This window comes from Sinocyclocheilus anshuiensis, unplaced genomic scaffold (genome assembly GCF_001515605.1).
Source record: "Sinocyclocheilus anshuiensis isolate Anshui unplaced genomic scaffold, SAMN03320099.WGS_v1.1 scaffold447, whole genome shotgun sequence".
Classification (NCBI taxonomy): Eukaryota; Metazoa; Chordata; class Actinopteri; order Cypriniformes; family Cyprinidae; genus Sinocyclocheilus; species Sinocyclocheilus anshuiensis.
In genome coordinates this window covers 2107076-2133637 of record NW_015552615.1, presented here as the reverse complement: position 1 = coordinate 2133637, position 26562 = coordinate 2107076, and the positions used below count along the sequence as shown (strand labels likewise).

At 35.3% G+C, this 26562-nt stretch overlaps 2 protein-coding genes and 1 long non-coding RNA gene across 6 annotated transcripts in view; 1 reads left to right on the top strand and 2 right to left on the bottom strand.

Moving 5' to 3' along the window:
* The window catches only part of LOC107666139 (uncharacterized), a 22008-nt gene extending 19134 nt beyond the window's left edge, over positions 1–2874 (bottom strand). Inside the window, exon 1 of the long non-coding RNA XR_001631638.1 lies at positions 2750–2874. This is a non-coding gene — a long non-coding RNA (uncharacterized LOC107666139). The remainder of the gene's footprint in view (positions 1–2749) is intronic.
* Positions 1–8003, top strand: part of pacsin1b (protein kinase C and casein kinase substrate in neurons 1b) — a 35026-nt gene extending 27023 nt beyond the window's left edge. For all 3 annotated transcript variants that reach the window (XM_016457303.1, XM_016457305.1, XM_016457306.1), the window contains exons 6-10: positions 2207–2382; positions 3545–3665; positions 5081–5211; positions 5306–5496; positions 6661–8003. In XM_016457303.1, the coding sequence (XP_016312789.1) occupies positions 2207–2382; positions 3545–3665; positions 5081–5211; positions 5306–5496; positions 6661–6770 (729 nt within the window). In that variant the 3' untranslated portion in view covers positions 6771–8003. The remainder of the gene's footprint in view (positions 1–2206; positions 2383–3544; positions 3666–5080; positions 5212–5305; positions 5497–6660) is intronic.
* Positions 8004–10287: 2284 nt separating this feature from the next.
* On the bottom strand, positions 10288–24846 carry spdef (SAM pointed domain containing ets transcription factor). 2 transcript variants are annotated; one of them, XM_016457137.1, is made up of 6 exons: positions 24656–24846; positions 16314–16764; positions 14342–14539; positions 13261–13308; positions 11133–11267; positions 10288–10505 (listed from the first exon to the last, which is right to left on the bottom strand). In XM_016457137.1, exons 2-6 carry the CDS (start codon positions 16756–16758, stop codon positions 10327–10329), a joined length of 1005 nt encoding a protein of 334 aa, XP_016312623.1. In that variant the 5' UTR covers positions 16759–16764; positions 24656–24846; the 3' UTR covers positions 10288–10326. The 2 variants fall into 2 exon arrangements, with proteins under 2 accessions (XP_016312623.1, XP_016312624.1); XM_016457138.1 differs by lacking the exon at positions 24656–24846 and adding an exon at positions 17051–17264.
* Positions 24847–26562: the final 1716 nt, after the last annotated feature.

The following is a 26562-nucleotide window of genomic DNA, read 5'->3' as shown; positions in this document are numbered from 1 at the left end:
GAGTAATGATGCTGAAAATTCAACTTTGCATCACAGGAATAAATTACATTTTAAAATATATTAAAATAGAAAACAGTCTGTTAAATTGTAATAATATTTCACAATATTACTGTTGTTATCCATTTTTATAAATGCAACATTGGTGAGAAAAAAAGAGACATCTTTCAAAACCCAAACCCCCAATTTTTAACATTAGTGTGCACATTTAAAATGTACAGTTTTTAAAGGCACACCAAGTAATATTTCCAATCAAAAACATAAATATTACTTTCAAAAAATGTCTTGTGAAAAAAAAAATCAGCTTCTTATTTTTGTGACCTGAAGTGAAATCCCATAAATGCTGATGAATTAGAGGCAATTTGGAATGTAAATAGTGTTCATACTGTGCAAAGTGTGCATATTTTCTGTATGCATGGAATACTAGAGTATATTTGCCTGAATGTGCAGTATACAACCGAGCATTGTGTGGGACAGCTATATCCCAGAATGCAATGTGCGCAACTTTACATTGCATTTTTAGAATGACAATGGAAACGGAATCAATATCAATAAAATATTAGATTTAAACATGCAAAATAAAACATGAATTAAACATGCAATGCAAGTTGGCATACTACTGTTTGAAATGTTTGTCATTAAGTAATGTGTTCTGTTTCACATACGCAGCAAGCAGCGCACTAGTATTCTACTGCAAATATAGCCATAGACAAAGACTGACTTAATGCACCTTTAATGTTATGTCCTGACTTGGAACTACAAAACATTTTGGACATATCTTTGCTCAAAACTACAAACAATTGTCTTAAATTGCTTCTGCTTATCAAGTTCATCTTATCTTCAATCTGCAGTTGGAAACAGCAAAGAAAGCGTACCACATGGCCTGCAAAGAAGAAAAAATTGCATCCACAAGGGAGGCCAATAGCAAAGGAGAGGCGTCAGTCACATCAGATCAGCAAAAGAAACTCCAGGAGAAGTTGGACAAGTGCAAAAACGACGTTCAAAAGGTGAGGCAAGGAAATAATGCATATTATGCACAACATGCATTTTTAATAACAATTTCATAGCATAAGCAAAACAAAAGTTATGTTTACGGTCATGCACTTACATTGAAAATCTACGGAACAACTGGGACATTCCTTTAAATTGTGTGAATGGCTTAAATTATTGTCAATATTTGGTTTTGTATTTTAGCAGTATCCATAAAATGTTGGCCTGCCGGCCTGGTTTCTTTCGATATGTATTTTATGTAAAATTCCTGTTGCACTTTATGTGACATTTCTTTCACCCGTCTGTTAACAAAAAAATCCGCTTTTAAAGTTCAACACAATAGAAGCAACAGACGGCAGCGAATGGAAATATCCTCAAGCAATTTCATCCGCTATTCATTACACCAGCAGGTCCGACTCCCCAGAGCTTCCTTTCATATTACTACTCTGCCTCTGGAACACTTAATGGGAAACAACACAGGGATGTTCAATAAATGGCCCTCTAACGCACTGTACAGCCAATTCATTAGCCTTTAACCTAACCCAGCATCCATTAGAAGCACTTCTATCACTTCAGCTGAGTCCCAGAGGAATCAGCTGAGCCACAGTACAACAATAGACAAGTTGGACAGTTGAGTGACGGCTGTAGTTATCTATGAAACCATCCCATGTGCATTTATAAAACCAACCCATATAATGATATTAGTCAATTATGATAATGTATGCATGCTGTTGCAAGTATTGCAGCCTAGAAATGCAGGTTTACTCATGCAAATAGCACACAATATATATGAAAAAAATCTTAATTGTCCTAAAATAGTTTTATTTCTTGTGAAATATATTTGCCTAAAATGGGTTTTGCATTTTGTCATTATTTTCATGACACTTAATCACATTTCCCTTACAAATATTCATTATTTCAGTGTCTAAAAATTGCCTTATTTCAAATTTAAGGGGGTCTGAATACTTTCTGTACCCACTGTATATACACCTAAATTTACTATTTCATTTTTTCTTTGCAGTCCACTTATAAGTTTTGTGTACCGAACATGACCATTTTTTGTCCTCTCTGGCCCATGAACTGGGTCAGAATTGAATTTTTAGAACTTTATGCAAATACTCTCTGTTATGATTGGCTCACCTCTTCACATTTGCATAAATGAGGCATCTCTTATGCAGCAAGTCAGAGGATTTAAGATGCTGTTTGTTTTGTGTTTCAGGCCAAAGAGAAATATGAGAAGAGCCTTGATGAGCTCAGCAAGTGCACGCCACAGTACATGGAGAACATGGAGGTGGTGTTTGAGCAGTGCCAGCAGTTTGAGGAGAAGAGGCTGAACTTCCTCCGGGAAGTGCTTCTGGATATCAAACGCCATCTTAACCTCACCGAGAGCCAAAGGTAAGCTTCAAATCACCTGAACCTGGTGGTCTGAAGTCTTGTCTTTTTATGAACATAATACATTCATAAACATACTTGATTTCTGGTTTTTGATGTCTTTTGAGGTCATCTATATGCTAGTGTCCTGTTGAGGAATGAAACTTCAAATTCAAAAAAATTCAAAAGTTTGGGGTCAGTAAGATATATACATATATATATATATACACACATATATATTTTTTTTTACATTTTCATGAAGTGCTGAAATGGATTTTATTGCAAAACATCAAAGTTAATGTGTTGATGTAGTTGCCCCTTTTTAAAATGAGAAAAAGTGACAGACGATTTATATAGAAATTAAAACGAATAGAAACACTACGTTACTTACGGCCCTGACGTTTGTCCATTGACACAGACAAGAAGGAGAGAGAACAGAAGGAGCCGTTTCCAACAGCAGCTAATGTTCAGATCCATGATGACGAGTGATCATCCAGGTCCTGACATGAACTGAGCCGTCTCTTTTTTAGTCAGCAATGATGCATTCAATTAATAAGTAACAGTAAAGGTATTATTCATAATACAAAAGATTTCTGTTATGAAATGTATTATGAAATAATAAATATTACTTGAGCTGCAAATCAGCATATTAGAATGATTTCTGAAGATCATGTGACACTGAAGACTGGAGTAATGATGCTGAAAATTCAGCTTTGCATCACAGAAATACATTTTACAATATATTTAAATAGAAAACAGTCCTGTTTCATTTTAATAATACTTAATTACAGTACAAACTGTAATATTATTTTTAATCAAATAAATGCAGCCTTGGTGAGCAGAACAGACTTTCAAAGACACAACAAAAAAATCTTCCCAACCCCAAACTTATATGTATATACAGTATATGCACACACACACACACACACACACACACACACACATATTATATAGACTTTTTTCATTAAAAATCATACCGACCCCAAACTATATGATTTATAAGTTGCAGTCTTTCTCTAAATATTTATGCTGGCCCATATACAAAATTCACAAATTATAATTTTAATAGCCTTTCAATGCCCTGCCGCAACTTCCTATTGAAATAGGAAATACATGAATATATAAGAAAATTGCATTTACCAAACCAGTCATCAGTCTCTTAATCTCTTTAATTCAATCTCTACAGCTATGCTGCAGTCTACAGGGAACTAGAGCGAACCATCGCCTCAGCCAGTGCTCAAGAAGACCTCAAGTTGTTCAGCAACGTCCACGGGCCAGGCATGCACATGAACTGGCCACAGTTTGAGGTAAAGTCTGTATGTGGGATCTGTGAGGATGTGCAGCACCACATATCTGGTGCTAGTTACTGAATATCACTCATAATCCATCCTGTCTCTGAATCAGGAGTTCAACCCAGAGCTGGCAGGCAGATGATAGGGACACTCACTGTGGTGTCAGATCCTCTGAGAAGCTGGTGTTTCTCTCTCTGTAGTTGTGCGATCTCTGCGCTCTGGCTCTGCAGCTGACCTCTCAGCAGCTCCACCTCCTGCAACCACACAAAAACAGTGCTGTCTAATCGCATTGTTATCGAATCATAATGTTACGTGCTGAAATCTTCACTGTATATCACGAAGAGAAAGCTTGGAACTTCACCTTTTGTAATTCTGTGGCGTCTGAAGTCGAGCCCTCTGCCGACGGTGTGGCCTCAGCCTTCTGCTGGACACCAAACAAACATTTCCAAATATACCACTACTGTTTGAACGCTTTGGGTCGGTATGATATTTTTCTTTTGGGAGGGGAAGGAAATTAATACTTCTGTTCAGCATGGACGCATTAAACTGATCAAAAGTGACAGTAAAGACATTTATAAAGTTACAAAAGATTTCACATAAATGCTGTTCTATTCATCTGTGAATCCTGAAAAATAATAATAATCAGAAATGTTTCTTGAGCAGCAAATCAGCATATTAGAATGATTTCTGAAGATGATGTGACACTGAAGACTGGAGTAATGATGCTGAAAATTCAGCTTTGCATCACAGAAATACATTTTACAATATATTTAAATAGAAAACAGTCCTGTTTCATTTTAATAATACTTAATTACAGTACAAACTGTAATATTATTTTTAATCAAATAAATGCAGCCTTGGTGAGCAGAACAGACTTTCAAAGACACAACAAAAAAATCTTCCCAACCCCAAACTTATATGTATATACAGTATATGCACACACACACACACACACACACACACACACACATATTATATAGACTTTTTTCATTAAAAATCATACCGACCCCAAACTATATGATTTATAAGTTGCAGTCTTTCTCTAAATATTTATGCTGGCCCATATACAAAATTCACAAATTATAATTTTAATAGCCTTTCAATGCCCTGCCGCAACTTCCTATTGAAATAGGAAATACATGAATATATAAGAAAATTGCATTTACCAAACCAGTCATCAGTCTCTTAATCTCTTTAATTCAATCTCTACAGCTATGCTGCAGTCTACAGGGAACTAGAGCGAACCATCGCCTCAGCCAGTGCTCAAGAAGACCTCAAGTTGTTCAGCAACGTCCACGGGCCAGGCATGCACATGAACTGGCCACAGTTTGAGGTAAAGTCTGTATGTGGGATCTGTGAGGATGTGCAGCGCCACATATCTGGTGCTAGTTACTGAATATCACTCATAATCCATCCTGTCTCTGAATCAGGAGTTCAACCCAGAGCTGAGCCACTCCATTAATAAGAAAGAGAAGGTGAAGAGGAACCATGATGGAGTCACGCTGACTCAAGTCACACATGGTGTAGATCAGGGCACACCGCAGACTGGAAACCGGGGCAGGTACTGATGCTTTTGTGCTATTGAAGCTCTTTGTTAATGTTTTCATCTACGAAGAAACTAACTTGAGCTTCTCTCATCTGGTTGTGCTCTTCAGCGTGAGCAGTTCTGAGAAGAACCAGCAGTATTCTGCTGAATGGTCCGATGACGAGCAGCCGCCTGCGGCTCAACCAGCCAGCGAAACAAACGGCGGTGGAAATCCGTTCGAAGAGGAGAGTAAAGGAGTGCGAGTGAGAGCGCTGTATGACTACGAGGGCCAAGAACAAGATGAGCTCACATTTAAAGCAGGTGAGAATCACAAATCAAAACCTAGGAGAACCATACTACCTTTCAGAAGTTTGGGACTGGTAAGATTTTTAAATGTTTTTGAAAGAAGTCTCACCAAGGCTGCATTTATGTGATTAAAATGCAGTAAAAAACGGTAAAATTGTGAAATATTATTAGAATTTAAAATAAGGCTTTTCTATTGTTATATATTTTAAAAATGTAATTTATTCCTGTGATCAAAGCTGAATTTTCAGCATCATTACTCCAGTCTTCAGTGTCACATGATTCTTCAGAAATCATTCTAATATGCTGATTTGCTTTGCAAGAGACTGCTTATTATTATCATCAATGTTGAAAATAGTTGTGTTGCTTCATATTTTTGTGAAAACCTTCTTTGATGAATAGAAAGTTCAAAAGAACAGCATTTATTTGAAATAGAAATATTTTTTATTTTTTATATTATTTATATTTTATATGAACATGTTATAGCCTACAATTTATGTTCTATAAATGTTTTCAAATAATTCCATTTTGGTTGTGGGAATGTTAAACTGTACCTGTTTTCTTACTGTGAGTAAAATGTTATATAAATATCTCAAAACATTTTTTAATATTCGAATAGTGAGCTGTGTTATGAATGTACGTAAGGGCTAAAGTACAGTCAGATGTATATTATAATGTACACTTGCTAGAATAAATAAATGAACATTAAATATAATTTTATAATTATAATTTTATTGTGTGAAAAGAAAATTCAAGAGACATGAAACTACCACAGCTACTAGAAAATCAGTGTTTGATCCTTAAAATCTAGATCTAAGTCGTCTTTTTTATGAATATAAAGCAATCATAAACATAGTTTCTGTTTATATGTTCTATATGCCAGTGAACTGCTGATTAACTACATTTTAGCAGATTTTTAAAAATAACTATACTTTTATTCAGCAGGCATGCATTAAATTGATTGAAAGTGACAGTAAGGACATTTATAATGTTAAAATAGACTCTATTTTAAATTAAAAAAAAAAAACTTTTTATTCATCAAAGAACCCTGAAAAAAATGGGTCAAAAGACAAGAGGCATGAAACTAGCACAGTTACTACAAAATCTGTGTTTTATTCTTAAAAATGCCCATCTTTGCATTTTATCTGCTCATATTAACCATAGGTCCATATGTTTTCTCAGGAGAAGAGCTGACCAAACTGGAGGATGAGGACGACCAGGGTTGGTGCAGAGGCCGGTTGGACAGCGGTCAGCTAGGCTTGTACCCAGCTAACTACGTCGAGCCCGTTTAGTTGCCTTGTGCATTGAAGAAGGCCTTAAAGACTTTACCCCGCACTGCTCGAATGCGAGAATTCAGAGAAACGTCAATTTCCTTGCCTAATTGACTTGCTGAGAAGCTTCACGCAGCATTTCCTTAATACCATAACGAATAAAACCTACAGTATCCAAAACACATATCGTACCCCAGCGAGAGCAGGGAATGATTCTGTGCATCTATGTAGCCATGTTCAGTATGAATTATTGTGCTGCTGACATGTGTTCGCGTATGGTCTCATGTAACAATATTAATGTGATGACGTCCATGAAGCCTAGCATAGCGAGAATCAGCTATGCAATGTGTATACTAGACTTTTATTTTGAAGTGGAGGTTCTGTGTTAAACCTAGTGGCTCTTCGGTATCAACATGAAACGGCATTTTCAATCTATTTCGCTTACATAATTTGAGGTATTTATGGATATTCAATGAGAGAAATGTAGAACGGGACTTGCTTTTATGCTAATTGGATGTGAAAAGAGGGTGTTACATATTAGAATGGATCCATGTGGTTGAGGGGTGGGGCTTGATGACATCATTCAACAAGGAGAGTTGTTGTAGAGGCGGAGCATTTTTATTTTTTTTACATATTTTTCTCGATGAATTGTGCACAATAAGACCAGAAACGTGTGTAAATAGGGTCAGTTTTGCTTTAATGTGTCATGATTTTTTTCCAAGTGTAAATAATGCCACAAAACACCTTAAATTCACTTTTCTTTGTTTTGTTTTTTTATCTTTTCTTCTTCTTTATTTAAACCTATTTTTAAAAAATTGTGAACAAAGAACAAATTGTAAGCTTTCACTTAAAAGAGTGCAGAACTTTGGAGAAGTGTCTAGAAACTTTTTTTTTATTTATTTTTTATATCCTTATCCTAAAGGACTGCTGGTGGAAGTTTTTGGATTTAATGATACAAATTCAGAATCTTTTAGCTTGTTTATGAGACTGGGAGTGTCTTTTAACATGCGATCCATAACTGATTCAGTGGGCAAACTCCTTACTGTAGCGCAACAATGTTCATAATAATCTATGGTGATTTCTTTTGTCATGTTTTTAGCTTCGCTCAGGCTCAGCTGATATGGATTGTGGATGGAGGAGGTGATGTGTATATATACTGTATGTTTAGACTGGACTGATGTGTTTTACTCTTCATGTCAGTGTAGTAACTGTTCCATTCAAGTTCACAATAAAAAAAAAACCTCATGAATCTGAGACCAATGCAAATGAGTGAAATACAAAGCTTTGGGTTACCACTAGAGGTCAGGATTGCAGAAGTCCTTTACTAGTCTGATTATAGTGTCCAATAATCTAGAGGAAATCGGTCATATTTCGCCTCAAAATTGATAGCTAGAAAAATAAGAAGTAATATTTTTCTTAAAGAAAATGAAGCTTTTTAGATTTTATTGCTATTTTTCATAAAAAATATAATTCATAAAAATACAAAAAAGGTATTATTAGAATAAAAATATTGAAATGATGAAATTGTATGTAAATTGTATACATTGAATAAATGTATGTATAATATTTAGTCTGAAAATTGTCTTAATTGTATTTACATCTCAGCAGAAAAATCTCAAATGTAACAAACTCAAAATAAGTAATATTAGAAGAAAATAATGAAATTATATATGTAATATTATATAATAATACATTATATCGTATTTAATACAAATCTTAATTTTATTTGCAACTCAAAGCAAAAAAATCATGGTATTAAGAATTTGGATGGAGTATTAATTGTCATGGAAGTCAAAAAATATAGCAAAATAAACATTATTTTATATCTTAAAGTGCCCCTATTATGGATTTTTGAAAATGACCTTTCATGCAGTGTGTAACAGCTCTAAGTGAATTAAAACATCCTGCAAAGTTTTAAATCTGAAAGTGCACCGTGTATAAAGTTATTGTCTCTCAAAAGAAAGAGTCGACTCTGAATCATTGAAACGAGTCACTTTTAAAACGAATCCCAAGCCGTTTCATGTTGACGTCAACATGAAACAGCATATTGCCCGCCCACTTGTTGGTCTTTTCGCGTTGGTCTGAATGAAAACGCAAATTCATTCTTTGCCACTAGGTGCCACTTTTGGAGCGGTAAAAATAACGGTTTCCCCGGTAACACTGTACACAAAGCAGCACTGCGCTCACAAACCTGCTTTATCAGGCATTACAGACATGATGAAATGAAGCTGAGACCAATTGACCAATCACAGCCAATTAACGTCACGCAAAGAAGGGGGTTTGGAAAAATGAATCCTTGAGCGAATCGTTTGGGAGTCGTTGAGCAAATAAGGTAAAAAATAAATGCATATTATAAGACAATTAAAGTGTTTTTTGACCTTGTATGCATGTCAACCTTTTGTTGGGGACTCCCAAAACCAAAATATGAACCGTTCATTACCCATAATAGGGGCACTTTAAATTATTATTATTATTTTTATATTTTTTTGTGAGATTTTCCCATACACTTTTACAACATATGTACCATGATACAGTGATAGATTCTATGGTAATACATGCAAAATTCTACTATAGTTCCATGTCCAAAAAATTTGGTGTTATTATTCTATAGAGTTAAAATTATTGTATGATTGTAAAAGATCAAGTGAATGATCCACAACACAAAAGGATGAAAAAAGAATATTTAATAAAGAAATGCATTAGGAACAACAACTGAATGAACATGAAAAATTACCTCTCAGCTTTGATATAACTGTATAAGTACAGATCATATTTTGTAATGCCGGCATTAGTGAAAACAACTGTTATCCAGTGACTCTTCTAGATTAGACTTCACAAAAGAGATTTACAAAAAATACAAGAGCCACAATAGAAACCAAACCTCTCTCAGGCTCCAAATGACTTTCTCTCCTAAACTCGGACTTCCTGACTTAAACCTGTCAATTAACCGTTACAACACACGTGACAAATGCAGTGTATGAAAATTCACAGGCCACTATAAGCCCTCGTTTGCATCCGTGTGAAACGTGACGTGAGCAGGGAGGTGCGTGCAAAGGTGGCCGATTACTGAAGAACGTGGAGAAAGTTCACATGGGCAGACTTGAAAGGTTTGCAGTGTAATTAATCACAAGCCAGAAAAATGGGGATGTTTGTTGGGTGGCAGCCAGAGATTAACGCAAACTCGAGTCATTCCACTGCAAATCATGGGCAGGGAAACCAAGGTTTGCTCAGAGACACGCTGGCAGGATTCACACGCTGACGGGCAGACCTTGCGAGTAACCTGTAACATACTTCAAAGAATATCTACTAAATCTCTCTTAGTGCTTCTGTTAAACATCATCATTTATTTGACAGGCTTTTCTTAAAGTAACAGAAAGTAGCAGTGCAAAGCTGATACTACATTTTAACAGACACACAGGAGTTTTTAAAAGAGTGCAAGTACATATTGGACGTTTCCAAGCACAATTATATCTTGGAACTTTCTTGCATCTTTCTTGGTTTCACTGTCATGCAAAACCCAGAAATAGTCTGTGTAGGAGGGCTTGTCAGTTCTCAGTGGTTGAGTTCACGATCTCTCTTATACCGGATGGACGAACTGATAGACGAGTCTTTGCGAGACATCTGGCTTGCGGATGATGCCCTTTTTATAGTACTGCCGAATAGAGCGGCTGAGTTTGTCATAGTTCATAGCCGGACGGTTCTTCCTCAAACCCCAGAGACGCGCCACGTGAGCCGAATCTTCGATTTTGAAGATCCCTGTGAAGACACGCATCCAAAACACGTCCGTTATGGCATTAGGTAAGTTGCTTTACTAACACACCAAATAGCAGAGTGGTACTAGCATGTTTTTGGACATGTACACTCATAAAAAGGTTGTACAAGGGTTTTTTTCCCCCAGCAATGCCATTGAAGAACAATTTATGGTTCTTCAAAGAACATTTAAGTGAACAGTTCTAAAAAGAACCCTGTTTTTCTTAGTGTGAAGAACATTTGAATAATCGAAAGAACCTTTTTCCATTGTCACTCTTAAAAATAAAGGTTCCAAAATGGGTTTTCGCAGCAATTCCATAGAAGAACCATTATTGGTTCTTCAAAGAACCTTTCCGTAAACAGTTCTTACTAGAACCATTTGTCATAGATTGAATAACAAACCTTTTTCCACTATAAAGAACCATTTTGTGGAATGGAAAGGTTTCATAGATGTTAAAGGTTTTTCATGGAACCACAGATACCAAGAACCATTATTTTTAAGAATGCAGCATGGTACTGGAAATAGCTCAGCAAACTATCGTGTAAATTATCATGGAAAATGTGGCCTAATTTTAACAGGCCATGGACATCCATTATTGCCATTATTGTGCTGGAGAGCTGTCATGTCCTCACCTTTCTCTTTATTCAGCCAGCGGATGCAGCGTCCGTAACTGTGAGGTTTGAGGAGAAGTTCTCTGAGGAACTGCCACAGATGGATCGGCTGACCAGAACAAGACGAATCCGCTTCAGACCACAGCTCTTCACCTTCTGTGAGACAACACACACACACACACGTACGGCATTATAGTTACATTTCAAGTAATAAGCCATATTAAAAAAAACTGAATTTAGTCAGAATAGATCATAGCCAGAGCTATCCTTTTTTATAAAAAATACATTTATATCTAGACTGCAAGCATGTGACAGAAGTAAAAAATCAATAAGACTGTCTGGTCTGAAAGTGCGTGACACAAGCATGTTCTGTCAATCATTTCACATCCCTTCATTGATTATAATGGGAGTGTTCTGTTTTGTGACACAGTTTGTTTGCAGTACAGAAGAAGTGAAAGTGTAATTTAAAGGTGACATATCATGAAAATCTGATTTTCCAGGTTTTAAGTGCTATAACCAGGTCCCCAGTGCATCTACCAACCAAGGAAACGTGAAAAAGATTAACCCAGTAATTTTGTTTTGAGAAGCCTTTTTCTGCAAGCATCTGAAAAAACGAGCGCGTCAGATTTCGCTCCCTTGGTGACGTGGCAAAGGGATCTCATTATAATATTACCGCCCCTTAATCTGTGTTTACACCCACAACGCCTTCATTTGATTTCGCAAGGGACAACGGTGTACCAGCTCTAATGCCATGGCAAAAGTTTGAGCAAAACATGTTAATGTTCTGTCTTTGGCTGCACAGACGAGCACAGAACACTATTTACAGTCCCAGCCTCCGAGGAGACAAGACAGCAGTGGAGTTATTGTGTTTTCATAAGCGCAACTGGTGTATTAGTTCTAATGCCATGGCGAAAGTTTGAGCAAAACATGCTAACTGTTCTGTGTTTGGCTGCACAGACGAGCACAGAACACTGTTTAGAGTCCCAGCCTCAGAGGAGACAAGACAGCAGTGGATTTATTGATTTATTTACTGTATATTGCTGCTGCCACAGATCTAAAATAAACATGATTTATTTCCCAGCTGTTCACCTTCACAGACATAACCGAATCTTTTTTGTAACTCGTGTGTTTTTAACATAAACTTGTGTGTGAATGAGAACTTAGTTTAGTACTCACATGCTGTGACAGCCGCTTTCTGTGCGTGTGCGCTCAGAAAACCGTATATCAGAAGTTTAAACTCATATGGTTTAAAACGCATGATTTCAGCGCGATAAACATGATAATCAGAACCAAAACCGATGTTTTTAGCAGGTACGAGCTGTAATGGCGCAGCTCTATTCTGGAAAAGGGGGCGGGGATCAGCAGCTCATTTGCATTTAAAGACACAGGCCCGAAAAACAGCGCGTTTCTGCTTCCACTCAAAATAGGCATTTTCAAAATTATATAATAAATGATCTGTGGAGTATTTTGAGCTGAAACTTCACAGACACATTCTGGGGACACCAGAGACTTATATTACATATTGTAAAAAGGGGAATAATATGTCTCCTTTAAAGAAAACATAAATCAACATGTACATGTATCATGGACCAGTGTTAGTATTATATATAATATTATAGTATTTATTAACATTTTGAACTAGCTTTATTTTTATATTTTCAGTTTTAATTTAAATTTTTAGTTTAAGCTTTAGTAATGTACATTAAATCATCATCATCATCATCTCTATTTTTCTGTATTTAGCTTTATTTTTCAGGGTTTTTTTAGTAATTGTAATACTTCCACTTACACAAAAATGTAAATATAATGAAATACACTGAAGTACAATAAGGACCAACACTTCCATGGAAATAAAATGGTATATGAATATTGTAAGCATCAGTACCATGCCATTGCCAGAATGCTTGTACAAGTTGTGTGATATCAATTTCAATGAAAATTCTTTATGGAAAATGTCTCACGATAACCTCTTTTGTTTATTGGCATTAATCGATCTGATCTGAACAGGTTAATCATTACATGACAATGACAATCCTTTGCTTTCACTAGTATATTCTCTGTCTGTGGTCTGTTTGTAAGGTAATGCCATGGTATTTTTCTGTATATTGGTATCATCGGTGTAGTTTACTGTGCTGTTTCTGTGATGTACCTCTCATCCTGGTCTCTCCACCTGAACATCTTTCCTTCATCCAAGCAGCTGAGTGCACAAAGAAAGAGAGAAATGCAGCATGAATACACATGCATGCAAACATTCAGCTTACAGGACTGAGTTAAAGCTGCCTTATATGATACAATCTCTGAATTTTAGACAGGATGCAAAATTGAAATGTGAATTTTGAATACACATGCATGCAAACATTCAGCTTACAGGACTGAGTTAAACCTGCCTTATATGATACAATCTCTGAATTTTAGACAGGATGCAAAATTGAAATGTGAATTTGAATAAAAAGAAGTAGAATTAAAATGGAATGGAATTAAATAAAAGGTGAAAAATAGCTGCTGAAAGTTGTTTTTAATAATTAAATAATTAAGAAATAATATTTTTCATTATGAATTACCTTCAATCATAACATTAAAAAATAAGATAAAAATGCATTGTGCATACAGTATAAGAGAATAAATAGGTGTTATTAGTCAAAGTTAATCACAAAAAAAAGCAAAAAGTATTTATTAATATTTTGACTTTGCTTTTTTTACATTCTCATAATGTTATTAAAATGTTTAGTTTACGTTTTAGTGATTTTGTTATGTGTTGTTGTGAATTTTAAATATTTATATTTAGCTTTAACTTATTTCAATTTTAGTTTTAGTAAATTTCATTTAGGCGACAAAAGAACATTTCTAATTTTCATTTAATGTTTTTAAGTTTAAGTTCAACTTTCTAATCTTTAACTTTTTAAGTTTAACCTTTTAACCTATTTTTTTATTTTTATTTTATTATTTCAATGAATATTCATTAAACAATATTGAATAGTTTTAGTTAACAACAACAACACTGTCACTGTGCTGTATTTTTTTAAATGGTATTTTAGTGAGTTTCTGCCATTCAAAATCGATTCAACTTCCTGTTTGGCTAATTCAATTCAAATTCACACTGATTAAATGAAAGGGGGTGAATTCTTATATTCTGAATTTTGCACAGCCCTAAATTCAAACAGTCCTCTGCATGTACTGTAGTAAGTACTTAGCTAACTCAGCACACACTGATCAGACTATTTGTATTTCACCTGATTTCCATATATCCAGATGTGCGTGTAAAGTTTCGCTGCACTGAGGCGAACGCTGTCGGAAGTCTTCCTCGCTCATGGAGCATAAATCTTTGCCATCCAGGTCATGGAAGGCCTTTCCCACCTGCGGGAGCCTGTAGAGATGCTCCGTCCACAACAGCCACTTCTGAACGTTCCCACAATTCCACTCCATCGGGTCTGAAAGATCAGATCAGATCAGATAAGCGATCAGTCTGGAGCGCTCAGCCATCTCTGGCAAAACACACTGTTGGGATTGAGAGCTGTTTGGACAGACTCCAAATGTTTTGAAACGTCTTAGTGAAGGAGAGCGCCATTCAGAAGAGCAAACAGTGGGGATGGGTGTTTACGTAAGGTGGTGTGACTGTATAAAGACGCAAAATTTAGCATGATACCACAAACTGCATGAACGTGCTTGTAAAATACGGACAAAGCAATAAATCAATTGTAATATGACATGCTGCTGACAATTATGAGCTATTTTAAGATGCACGGATATTTCAAAACAATATCTGCGAGACATATTTGAATGTTTGCCTGCTCATCATCATTATACGGGAGGGGTTTGAATGTCCTTAAGGAAAGCTCTCAGCACATTAGTGAAACTCCGGAGGATTAGGCAGATCCTGGTCTATGTGCTTTCAGCTGCCTTCAGGGCTGCTGGAGTCAAAGGCCTTTTCTAACAGTTTCATTCTGACTGTTTGCACGGCTCAATCATAACTCAGATCTGTCTGTCACTCACATTGAACAGGAGTGATGAATGGCGAGTTGTTCATTTGAATAAGTGTCATGATAATATCAGCATGTTGTGTTTTACTGCGGAGGCTGTGAACGAGATGTGCCATGAGTGTGTCACAAGTATTTTTCTATATAGGCGATATATTTGTGAAGATATTCTGAATGTATTTTACAGAAATATTTGACCTTAATATATTGATCTCATTCTGCTATATGTGAATATGCATGATATATTTGCATATATAATTATAATCTGAATGTAATGTAAACAAAATTTGAATTTATAGCAGTTTAATATAGTCTAAATACATTATTTGTATGTATCTGGCATCAATACATGACTTTTATCATATCTTTGTTATATATTACTATAGCTGCTTATCTTATTTTGCAGTTTCAGATTGTACAATCTTATCTTATCTTTTGCCTAAACATCTTTAAAGTTGAGGAAAATTTAACATAAACATTAAACATTAAATACATGGAATGAAAGCGTCAAATATTTTGAAAATTTTGCACCAAAAAGACCAATATATAAATATTTTATGTATTTCTTTTCTTTTAATTAATTAAAATGTATTGTAATATTTTATTTTAAAAATACAATAACTGTATTTTATTACTTAAACTATATTAATATTTCTTAAATATATAAATATTCATACATCTTATTATCTTTATTAATTAAAATAATATTTGATTAATGTTTAAAATGTGTATATTTTTTAATTAATTTCATAACTTAAAAGGTATTTTTTAAATAATTGTAATAGTTAATTAATTTAATTTAAATAATAATAATATTTTCATATATATATATATATATATATATATAATATTTAAATAATGTAATTATATTCTATTTTATTATTTTTTAAATTGTTTAAATAATAGTTAATTAATTTAATTTAAATAATATTCATATTTTGATATATGTGACTCTGGACCACAAAACCAGTCTTAAGTCGCACAGGTTTATTTGTCACAATATGGGTCAAAATGATCGATTTTTTCTTTTATGCCAAAAATCATTAGGATATTAAGTAAAGATCATGTTCCATGAAGATATTTTGGAAATTTCCTACTGTAAATATATCAAAACTTAATATTTGATTAGTAATATGCATTGCTAAGAACTTCATTTGGACAACTTTAAAGATGATTTTCTCAATATTTAGATTTCTTGCACCCTAATTGGAATGATTAGAATCATTACCTGGTGTGATGTTGAGAAGTTTACAAGCGGTCTCAATGTCCTTCAGAACTTCTCCCACTACCAGGCTTTGCACCTGTTCTAAAGATCTCTCCTCCACCTGTTCCTCCAGAGTAGGAGACAGCGGGGAGGCTCCCAGCCCGGGGCTGTCGATCACAGGGCACTGCTCCGGCTCCTGACACGGCTCCAGTCTGGGACCGATGTCCGTGGATGTGGACGAATCCGACACCCTCACCAGCCAGGCGGCGTCCTCGGTGAACAGCATGTCGAAGCAGGACAGATAGAGTCCCGGATGTCCTCGGTCCGAGCCGTCAAGACAGGGTTTGTGGTCGACCATCTCCAAGCCATCTTCTCGCTTAAGAAGGGCCAGCGAGCTCTCGGTGAAGCCTGTGGAGTGCGGTGGCTGAAGAACAGCGCTGTCTGACTGGATTCGGACGGGACTGGCCATTATGTCCTGCAGAAATTAAAGAGAAGAGTTGTTATTAAACCATACACCTAGATATTACACAATTGTATGACTATGTAGTGTGTAAAAGAGCAGCCGTACACCAGAACGTTCAGCAAACTGCTGGTTCTTGAAGGTTTTGGTGCTTAGGAACTCATCAACAAGCAACTCATCCTATGCAAAGAAAACTCTGAGCCTGAGTGATGCTGTTTCTGTTTTTAAGGCTTCCAGGACGAATGGGAATGAACGCAGAAAGTCAGTGCAGCATGGGGGAAGCAAACTGGATTTGACTTACTCATGGGTCACTTGTACAGAATGGCGACTGACACTGCAGCAGAGCAGTGGTTTGGAGGACTGCTTTCAAGGTGCCGTCCCCGGTCTCCTGTCTCCTGTGTCAGCATGAGTTTTTAATCAAATCGCAAAGAGGAAAAGATGCTTCAGATGTAGGAGCTGGAGCTGATATCTATCTCCAGTGGCCAGAGGGTAAAGACACAAAGGTAGGAAGATTGCTTGAAGGAAAGAGCAGCTCGGGTTACAAGTTCACTGGAAGATCATTATGCTTCCAAAGCACTAATAGCCTTAGAGAAACGTCTTTTTAAACTGCCGGTTGAAAACAAGAGTTTCCTTAAACAGTTTGTCTTGAAACAGTCATCTGCCAAAGCGAAATATGCCTTAAAGTGAAATGAGAAGAGATATTGCAGGAAAAACAAGCAAAAGAACAAAGACGACAAGCTGTTAGGGTCACATCAACACATGTGGCTATCAAAATAGTGATATACATCAATATAAACCAGGGACGATATTGTTAACTAAAACTAAAGCTATTAAAAATTGTTTTCAGCAATTGAAATAAAGCTGTAAAAATATAAATAATACATGAAAAATATATATATTTTAGTTTTAATTCATATAAAAAATAATATTTTAATATGTAAATAAATAATTATTAGTTTATTTATTAAATAAAATGTATTGATTTATTAATATAAAATTGCTGAAACTAAAATAGATTATAAATGAACTAATTAGAAATATTAAAAGCAAATAATATCTAATAATATTGTTAAAAAACAACTTAAATAAAACTGAAATAAAACAAAATATGCATAGTAAATGAAAAACTAATTTAAATTAGAAATACTGTCTTTGCAACTAACTGAACTAAATGTATAAATAACTAAACAAACAAATAAATGTTAAAAATCTATTTAAAAAATCTAATAAAATGAACATAGCAAACCTTGAACAAATTAAATGAAACTAAAATGAAAATGAACGAGCTAAATCAAATGATTAATAAACTACTATAGTTTTTGAGTGGTTCTTTGCCATGCAAAGGTTTCCGCAATCATGCAAATGCACTGTGGATGCTGACACTGAACCTTTCCTAAAAATATCAGTTGTTCTTTGAATGAAGGCTGTGCAATATTAAAATATGGCTTAGGGGCATCTAAGAAACTACTCTGAGGAATGCAAGAAAGCTGTCAAATATTCCCTGTGATAGAAACAAGGAACATCATAAATCATGAAGGTCTTGTCAGGGCCTTCACATTACATGAAGAACATCACAGGCAGCCAATGAGAGGCTGTCGGAACGAACAAAGCCTGCTTTGGTCAAGCGAGTACAACTGTAATTTGGACACACTCAGTGTTCGAATGTCATAGTTGCATTTGTAAAAGCAGAAACAGATGGTTCACAAGTATTTTAAAAATTGTCTCCGGTATTAAAGGGACAGTTCACCCAAAAAAGACACTTCGGTCATCATTTCAAAATCAAATGCTCTTCTTTTGTGTTTTGCATAAGCCACACAGGTTTGGAACAGCATGTAAATGAATAAGCGATGACAGAGGTTTCATGCAAGCAATCACATCTCTGATTTCTGGATCTTCCTGCATAGACATTTTCCTCTTTGCACTGCGTTGGATTTCATATGTTTTATTGATAGCCATAAAATTTCATATATAGATCCTGTGAGGGTATTTGTGGGGCAGCCTCCTCTTTTCATAAGTAAATATGTGGGCGTAATAGTTTGATTTAAAGTTCACGGCACAGATGGAGAGTAAGACGTGCTTGTCGGTAATCTGTTGTCATTAGAGTGTATGTCTACAGGACATTCCCCATCTACCACATGTTCTCGGACAACCTCCGTTTGTTTGGACACACCACTGCCGTCATTCATAAACTGGTGAGATTGCTCCACACCCAGCGATAGCAGAGGAAAAGTTTCATTCAGGTTTTAAAGGATGGATTATTATAACCTTTTATTGTGTCTCTCAGTTGACTTTTCCCTCATTTTTAAAAGCTTTCAAAAGTTACAGTTACATTACCTTTTTAAATTCACCTCTATAATAACTTTATAAAGTTTTAAAATCACAAACATTAATCTTTGCATTTTCAATTTTCCCCCCTCTATTTTGTCTAACTTATATTGTGGAAACTGCAATTATTTCACAGTAGTTAATGCATTGACTAACAACTAACAATACATTTAGTACTTATCAAGCTTCTTTAAAAAAATAAAAACTTTATTTTAAGGATTTTGCTAAACATAGAACAAACAAACAACACTGTCTACAGTGTTTGACTACACACACAAATGGAAAAAGAAGAAGAAAAAAGGAAATCGGGTAAATAATATCAATAATAACAATAATGTTTAAATAAAATAAGTTTTAAGCTTTTTAAACGTTAATTACTGAAAATGCAACTGTTCATTGTTAGTTTGTGTTAGCTCAGGTTCACTCAGAATAATATTAAAAGATGTAACTTTTTAATAATGCATTAGTAAATGCAATTTCAATAATGTATTAGTAAATGTTAAAATTAACATTAACTAAGAATAATAAAGACTTTATAAGTATTTTTCATTGTAGGTTCATGTTAACTAATGTTAAGAAATGAAACCTTGTTGTGACAATTCTTGTTATTACAATTTGTACTATTTTAATTTTATTTTTACATTTTTTTAAATAAATAATAAATTAAGTATATTTATTCATTTATTTTTTGTTTTATGAAAAGTTTTCTTTTTTTTATTCCAGGACGTATGACAAGCATAATTTGAAGGCGTTTCATTTGTCAAGACTTCAAGTAGTAAAACGTGTCAAAATGGCACTGCTGCTACTGCATGCATCACGTTGGACACGGCGATGGAATGGCAGAGGGTCAGAGGTCAAACCATTTGTCTCTCGCTCTTTCATATCTCTGTATGCAAACACAAACGGAGGCCCCGGACCGTATCTTTGAAGCTGGCCTGGAGTAAACCCTAAAGGAAATGAAGTTATTCTTCATGGAATCCCGTTCTCATCTCCAAACGCCTGCTGCTTTCACATCCCCCTCCCTCTCCTCTCCAAGGAAAAAGCTGGAGCGTGCTTTTGGGGCCGGCTTAGTTTCATGTCTGTAACCTAGTGTCCACTCTTGCTCGCAACAGCTTGCGATAAGCCCATTAGACAGGCACATTTAGTCATATTGACTCTGGCCAGCGGAGAAAAAGCAGCGGTGAGGAGATGCAAACACGCTCCCCAGGCGCGGGATTAGGCCTGTGACTGATCCTTAAATGAGTTTGGTTAAAGACTCTAAAATTCATTTTGGAAGGGTTAAGAGCCGCTCCATTTGCCAGGTCAGCAGCATTCAGTGCTAAATAACCACTGTTTATCAGCGTCTCACTCCAGAAGACACAACACTGGCCCTTCCCAGCAGTCACACTATACACCTGCTGTATTCATGCATGGTGCACTTCTCTAAAAAGCATACAGGAAAGGAAATAAATTATAATAATAAAATAAAAGTTAATAAAAAGTTTTTTTTGTCATTATATTGCAGTGATTAAAAAAGAAAGTAAAAAATAAATTAAAGTGATTAAAAAAAATAATAATAATAATAATGTCCAGAAAAAAAGCTTTAATTCTCATAGAAATCTATAATTGTCCTAAAATAGACTTCAGTTATAGTGATTCATTTATGCATGATGCATTTATTTTATAAAAAGCACACAGAAGAGAAAATAAATAATAAAAAATTTCAAAAAGAACCTAAAATAGACTTCAGTTATAGTGATTCATTTATGCATGATGCACTTATTTTATAAAAAGCACACAGAAGAGAAAATAAATAATAAAAAATTTCAAAAAGAAAGAAAGAAAGAAACAAACAAAGGTCCTGAAAGGCTTTATTTATAATGATTTATGCATGGTGTACTTATTTTAAAAGCATACAGGAAAGAAAATAAAAGATTATATATATATATATGTATATATATATTTTGCATTGTGACATAATTTTCTTATTAATTAAATACAGTACCAAATTAGGCTTCATTTTCTTCTAGTTCTTCTAATTTTCTTTTGTGTTGGAATCTCTCCCAGCATGGCAACCAGCATGGCTCAGTTCAATAGCAAAACATTACCTATTAATAACGAGTCTCACCGCTCAATGAGTCTATTAGGTTGTGTACCAGTGTGCACACGCCGTGCTCACAGCAAACGTCTCTTACTGGAAGAAATGCTCCGTCGACTGCAGGGTTTCAACAACAGCTGCACAATACTCAGCTTGTTCACATCATAAGGACATAAAAGATTTGGCAATCATTACAAGCAATTAGTACAGTGGCTCCCCCACCATATGACTGAGCTCCAGTGATGTGTTGTACAATGACTGGCTGATTCTGAAAAACCAGCAGCAGAACCAATAAAAACACTATCCAAGGTCAAAATGCCATATCCATGTAAAGTGGCCCCAAAAATTAGAGCCTTATATAGCACACTTAAAATTGACTAAATATCAGTATGGGTTTTCAGACTGAGCTTAACCCTGGGTTATTGTCAAAAATGATCCACGGCTTTACTCCAAATAAAACCAAAAACCATGGTTATAGTAGTTAAACCATATTGACCAAAATTTAACCATGGTTTTACTATACTAACCCTCGTTTAACCGTGGTATTTGTAGTGAAACTGTGGTTATACAAATGGTAAGCAATCTGCCAAAAAAACATAGCTAGCCTACTACACTTTTACTATAATAAAACCATGGTTAATTTTCGTAAGGGCATGCATTTGAAATAGTTAACACTGGGTCATTTCAAACCCTGGTTGTGATTCACGGTTCACACTGTTCTTTTGTTTTATTAACAAATAATAATGGGTATATAAGATGACACTGTACATTATTAAACCCGGGTTAAATTCTGTGTAAAGCCCTATTAGAAGTAGGGTTAGGACAGTTTGCAGCCCTTTTGCGGTGTTAGCCCGGCATTGCACTGAGCAACGTTGAATGTTACGGCTAGACACTTAGCAACCGACAGCCAATCGCGTAGCTCATATTAACGTGCTTTGGTCAGTTACGGAAATACCGCGCGTTGTGTAAACAGTTTCAGCGGTTGAGGGGAATATGTCAAAAGATGACAGAAAACGGGTCAGTTAGAAATTTATTGATACCCAAGATTAATTGTTAACCCCTGGTAAATTATGAGCACTGTGAAACGTGAATCAAGATAACTCAGGATTATGTTTACCTGGGATTAGAATGACCCAGGGTTAACTAGGCCCTATTTCAAGTGTGAAAAACCCATGTCAAAACCATACAAGACATCTGACATTTTAAGTGTCTAAAGTGTTTCTGAGCCAAAATATATTATTCTTATAATATATGTTATGTCATAGCCTATAGGCTATACGAATATTCATTTTATTGTTTCATTAATAAACAAACTCGGATTGGAATTTTTGGCCCACAATAGTAAGGAAATTATGATTTTAAAGATTAGAGATGCTGTGGCACATCTTTCACTGATTTAAAATGAAAATGCAAATTTGTTGCATTGTTCTGTGTCATTATAAGGCCATCATCTATCTTGTAAGACTGTAAAAACATAGAATTTTGCCATCATTTCTTTACAAACACAACCCACCCTGCTGTTTGAACAAAAACTGGCATGGCTTGGTAATATGCAAAGTGCCATATTAAGTCACTCAACCGCTGAGAGCCGCCTTTGATAAGTATCTCTGATTCATTCTGGGAGCTTTAAGCTCAAGTGAAATCGTACAGGGGATTTCTTCATTACTCAACATCACATTTATTTTTCTCTGCTAACGTGTTTGTTCTACTTCCTCGACCTCCAGAGCAGGTGTGATGTACCTGTGCCAGGTTTTCTCAGACGTCTCAACTAGGTTATCTACAATCTCGCTTGACACCGTTTGATACTGTGACCAAAAGACTGGAATCAAATATCTAATTTTTAAAAGAATAGCTCACTTAAAAATAACGAAAATTCTGTCATTTGTGTGTGTCGGCCCAAACCCTAATTTTGTATTTGAGCAACTGTTTTCCATATAATAAAGGCAAATTGTGATTTTTACTGTCAAGCTTAAAAAATGACAATAAATAAATAAATAAAATAATGCAAAATCAAATGTAAGAAAATAACTGTTTGCAGTGTAGGCTAGTTCATGCAATGCATGCACTATATTTTAAGTTATATATGGACTCTTATTTAAAAAGAAAAATTAGAAGTCATGCAAGTTTGGAACATAAGATTTTTGATCTGTTGCTTTAAGGAAAAGTTGGAAAAGTCACTCAGTACAATGTAACACTTTAGCGTAGTCACAATACCGTGCTTAACCTCAGTGGAAATCAATAGAAACTTTACATTTGCCTTTGGGAATTGAGCTCTTTTCTTCTTCTGAAGGATTTGGATGAGAGCCAGAGCACAAGTCACTTGCACTATTCCCTTCAGGGGAAAAAAAACTGTCATTTGTGGTTTGCTGGTGGTGTTCTGGAGGCTGGCCAGATGACATTTGAAAACCTAAGAGCTTTACACCTTTTAATTTTTTGAGATAAGTTCCCCCTTTTTTTTTTTTCTAAATAAGGACACATCGCATGTGAACGACAGGTGAACTGTGTCAGCTTGAGAACAGGTGCATTCAGAATCATCTGAGTTCATATCGGCCTCTATCAATGACATGAGCTGGTGATAAGGCTGATTGCTCGGTTGCCTGGAGAACTTAAATACATATATTTATTAATGCATTTGTGTGTTTTGCCACACAAAAACTGCATTACCGGTCAAATGTTTGGACATGCCTCCTCCTTTATTATGACCAATTTCTTCATTTGATAAGAATAGTAAATTCATAAAAACTATAAAGTAGTAAAAATTAAAGTATGGGAATGATTTAGTGACAAACACATGTTGCAAATCTGAGCTTCTTCCCAACTTCTCGAGGCCCATCCTGGCATGCTTTTAAACACTATAGTGAAAGATGGACATGTGCAATGATGCTTTTTCACATGCAGTTTTAATTTTGTATTCATTTATAGCTTCAATTTAGGTGTAGCCAAAACTAATTCAAAGCACTCAAGCATTTGCAAAAATATGTTCTGAGAACGTTGTGCTAACATTCCCATTAAGCTATGAAAATGTTAAAACACTTAAAAATGTTTTAAAAAAAATAATTTTTCTTGATTATGTGAATGTTAAACACAAAATTAAAGGGGAACGTTTTATTTTATCATTTTGCAAACATTAGGGGAACATTACTTTTGAATGTTCTCTAAACCATCATAGATGAATATCCTACATTTTTCAGAAAAACATTCCATAAACAATGCATAAATAATATTTTTTTTTTTGCTAATGGTTTGAGAATGTTATAACTTTGAATGAATGTTCTATTAATGTTACTGAATGAATATATGTTCATAATGTTGAGAGAACCTTGCCAGGACGTTCTGAGAACGTTCACTGTTAGAAGGTTTTTAATGTCAGATATTCAGTCAAATGTTGACTGGTGATGTACACTACAAAATATTTGCTTTTCCTTATAAATACAGATAAAAATACCAATAGCAGGTTTGTTGCCCTTGAAAGTGGGTTGATAGGAGGTAGCTGTGCAGACTTACCTGTCCAGGTGAAGACAGTGTTAGAGGTGCGATCAGGAAGGCCTCTGCTTGATTCCTTTGGTTTCTGCTTGTTTCTCAAATGTGGGTCTAATTCTAGGCCTCCTACAGACTCAACAGGGAACGCGACACGCTGGAATTGTGGAGTGCCACATTACTAACCTCAATGACTAATACTGCTAGTGACAAGAGCGTGTGTGTGTGTGAGTGCACCTGATGTGGGTGTGCAAGTAAGAGTCAGTGAAGGAATGCCTGCTTCATTGACTCCCGTTGCACTTTTATACACAGGCCTTATTAAGTTGTGTAAACATTGCCTCAGAGCCCCATTCCCAGCCTGAAGGCGTTTGACATGCCAGTCCGTTGTTGTGGACCACTAACCCCCACCCTCAAAGGAGGAAAGACTGTCTGATATCCGGTTTTTAATCTTAAATGACAACAGTTATGAGAAATATGATCGGGGTAAATATGGCAAGATGGTTTAGATGTTTTGTGAATTTTTATTTCATTTCGGTCCATAGATTTTTGATTTTATTGGTGTATGTGCACAAAATCATATAACCAAAAGAAAGAAATTAATTATTGTCATTATAATTATAGTTTTATAGAATACGTTTCTGCAAAATATATAGAATTTTTATTTGGAGTATATACGAATTGGTCAAAAATAAAAATGTCACCCCACAATAAAAAGAATATATCACACCATAGGAAATGAATCTTTTGCATAAAGAAAATTATATAAAATTACTAACTATTTAATCAGTAATTTTATACAATAATTCTTCTTTATGCCAAATATAATTCATTTTCATGATGCTTCATGAAAAAATTAAAAAATCTGAAAAAAACAAATCTGTTGGAAAGATGCATATGTGTAGAAATATATGCTGCCGCCTTATCTATGTGCAGATGTTATGGTACAGATATATAACTGTTCAAGGTGTTTCTCTTGGTAACAAATTGTGATGCAAAACACAGAGTACATTTCCAGATATTTCTGCTCATTTGAGTGTGAGAGTTTGTGCGTCAATGTGCTGATGATACGTCAGCAAGCACGCAGCATGCCAAAATGTTTGCACAGTTAAACAGACACACCAATGCAAACCCCACACATACACACTTAATACAGACTTTATTGATAATAGGAAATTGAGAGAGAACGACTGGATATCAGACCATCATTTTACATGCTATTCCACAGACTTCTTCAGAAAAACCCGATAATTTTGGTATCTTTTTACACTGCAAAATATGACTGTGAAGAAACCTGCCAATGCAACAAGATAAAATAAACTTACACTGTAAATTTATACTGTTTTAAGGATGTTTAGATACTTTTACTGTGAAAAAAAAAAAACTAAGATATTAGGAGTGTGATGTTTGCAGTGATCTAGTCCAAATGCTGCATAATATCATCCCTGAATGTCTATAACAGGTTAACACAGGTTTGAATGTTATTTCCAGACTATAAAGAGTGACAACTGCTCAGATAAGAATTGGGAAACGTGTGAAATGTCTTGCTCCAAACAAAGGTTTACTTTGCACTCCTTCTCTGTATTTTTGTTTGTCTAGTACATTTCCCAGAGGGGGTTCATTTGCATGGCAGTTAGAAAGATTGCAGGTATATGTGCTCTTTTCACCGTCTTACTTTGAAACAACTTTCTCATGCACTATATAACCATTTATGGACAGAAAGGTTACTGCCACCGCCAAAGGTGTCCGTTTATGATGAAGTTCAGTTGAGCCATTTGTCAAAACGTGCACACCTAGAACTCACTTGATGCTGTCAATGGCTCATTGTGAAAGAGACTGTGCACATGAAAGCTGGAGTTTGAGTTGGGTTCAATCCATAATCCATCAGACTTCTCCATGATGGATGTTGAAAGCATTAGGAATAGTGCCTTTTGGGC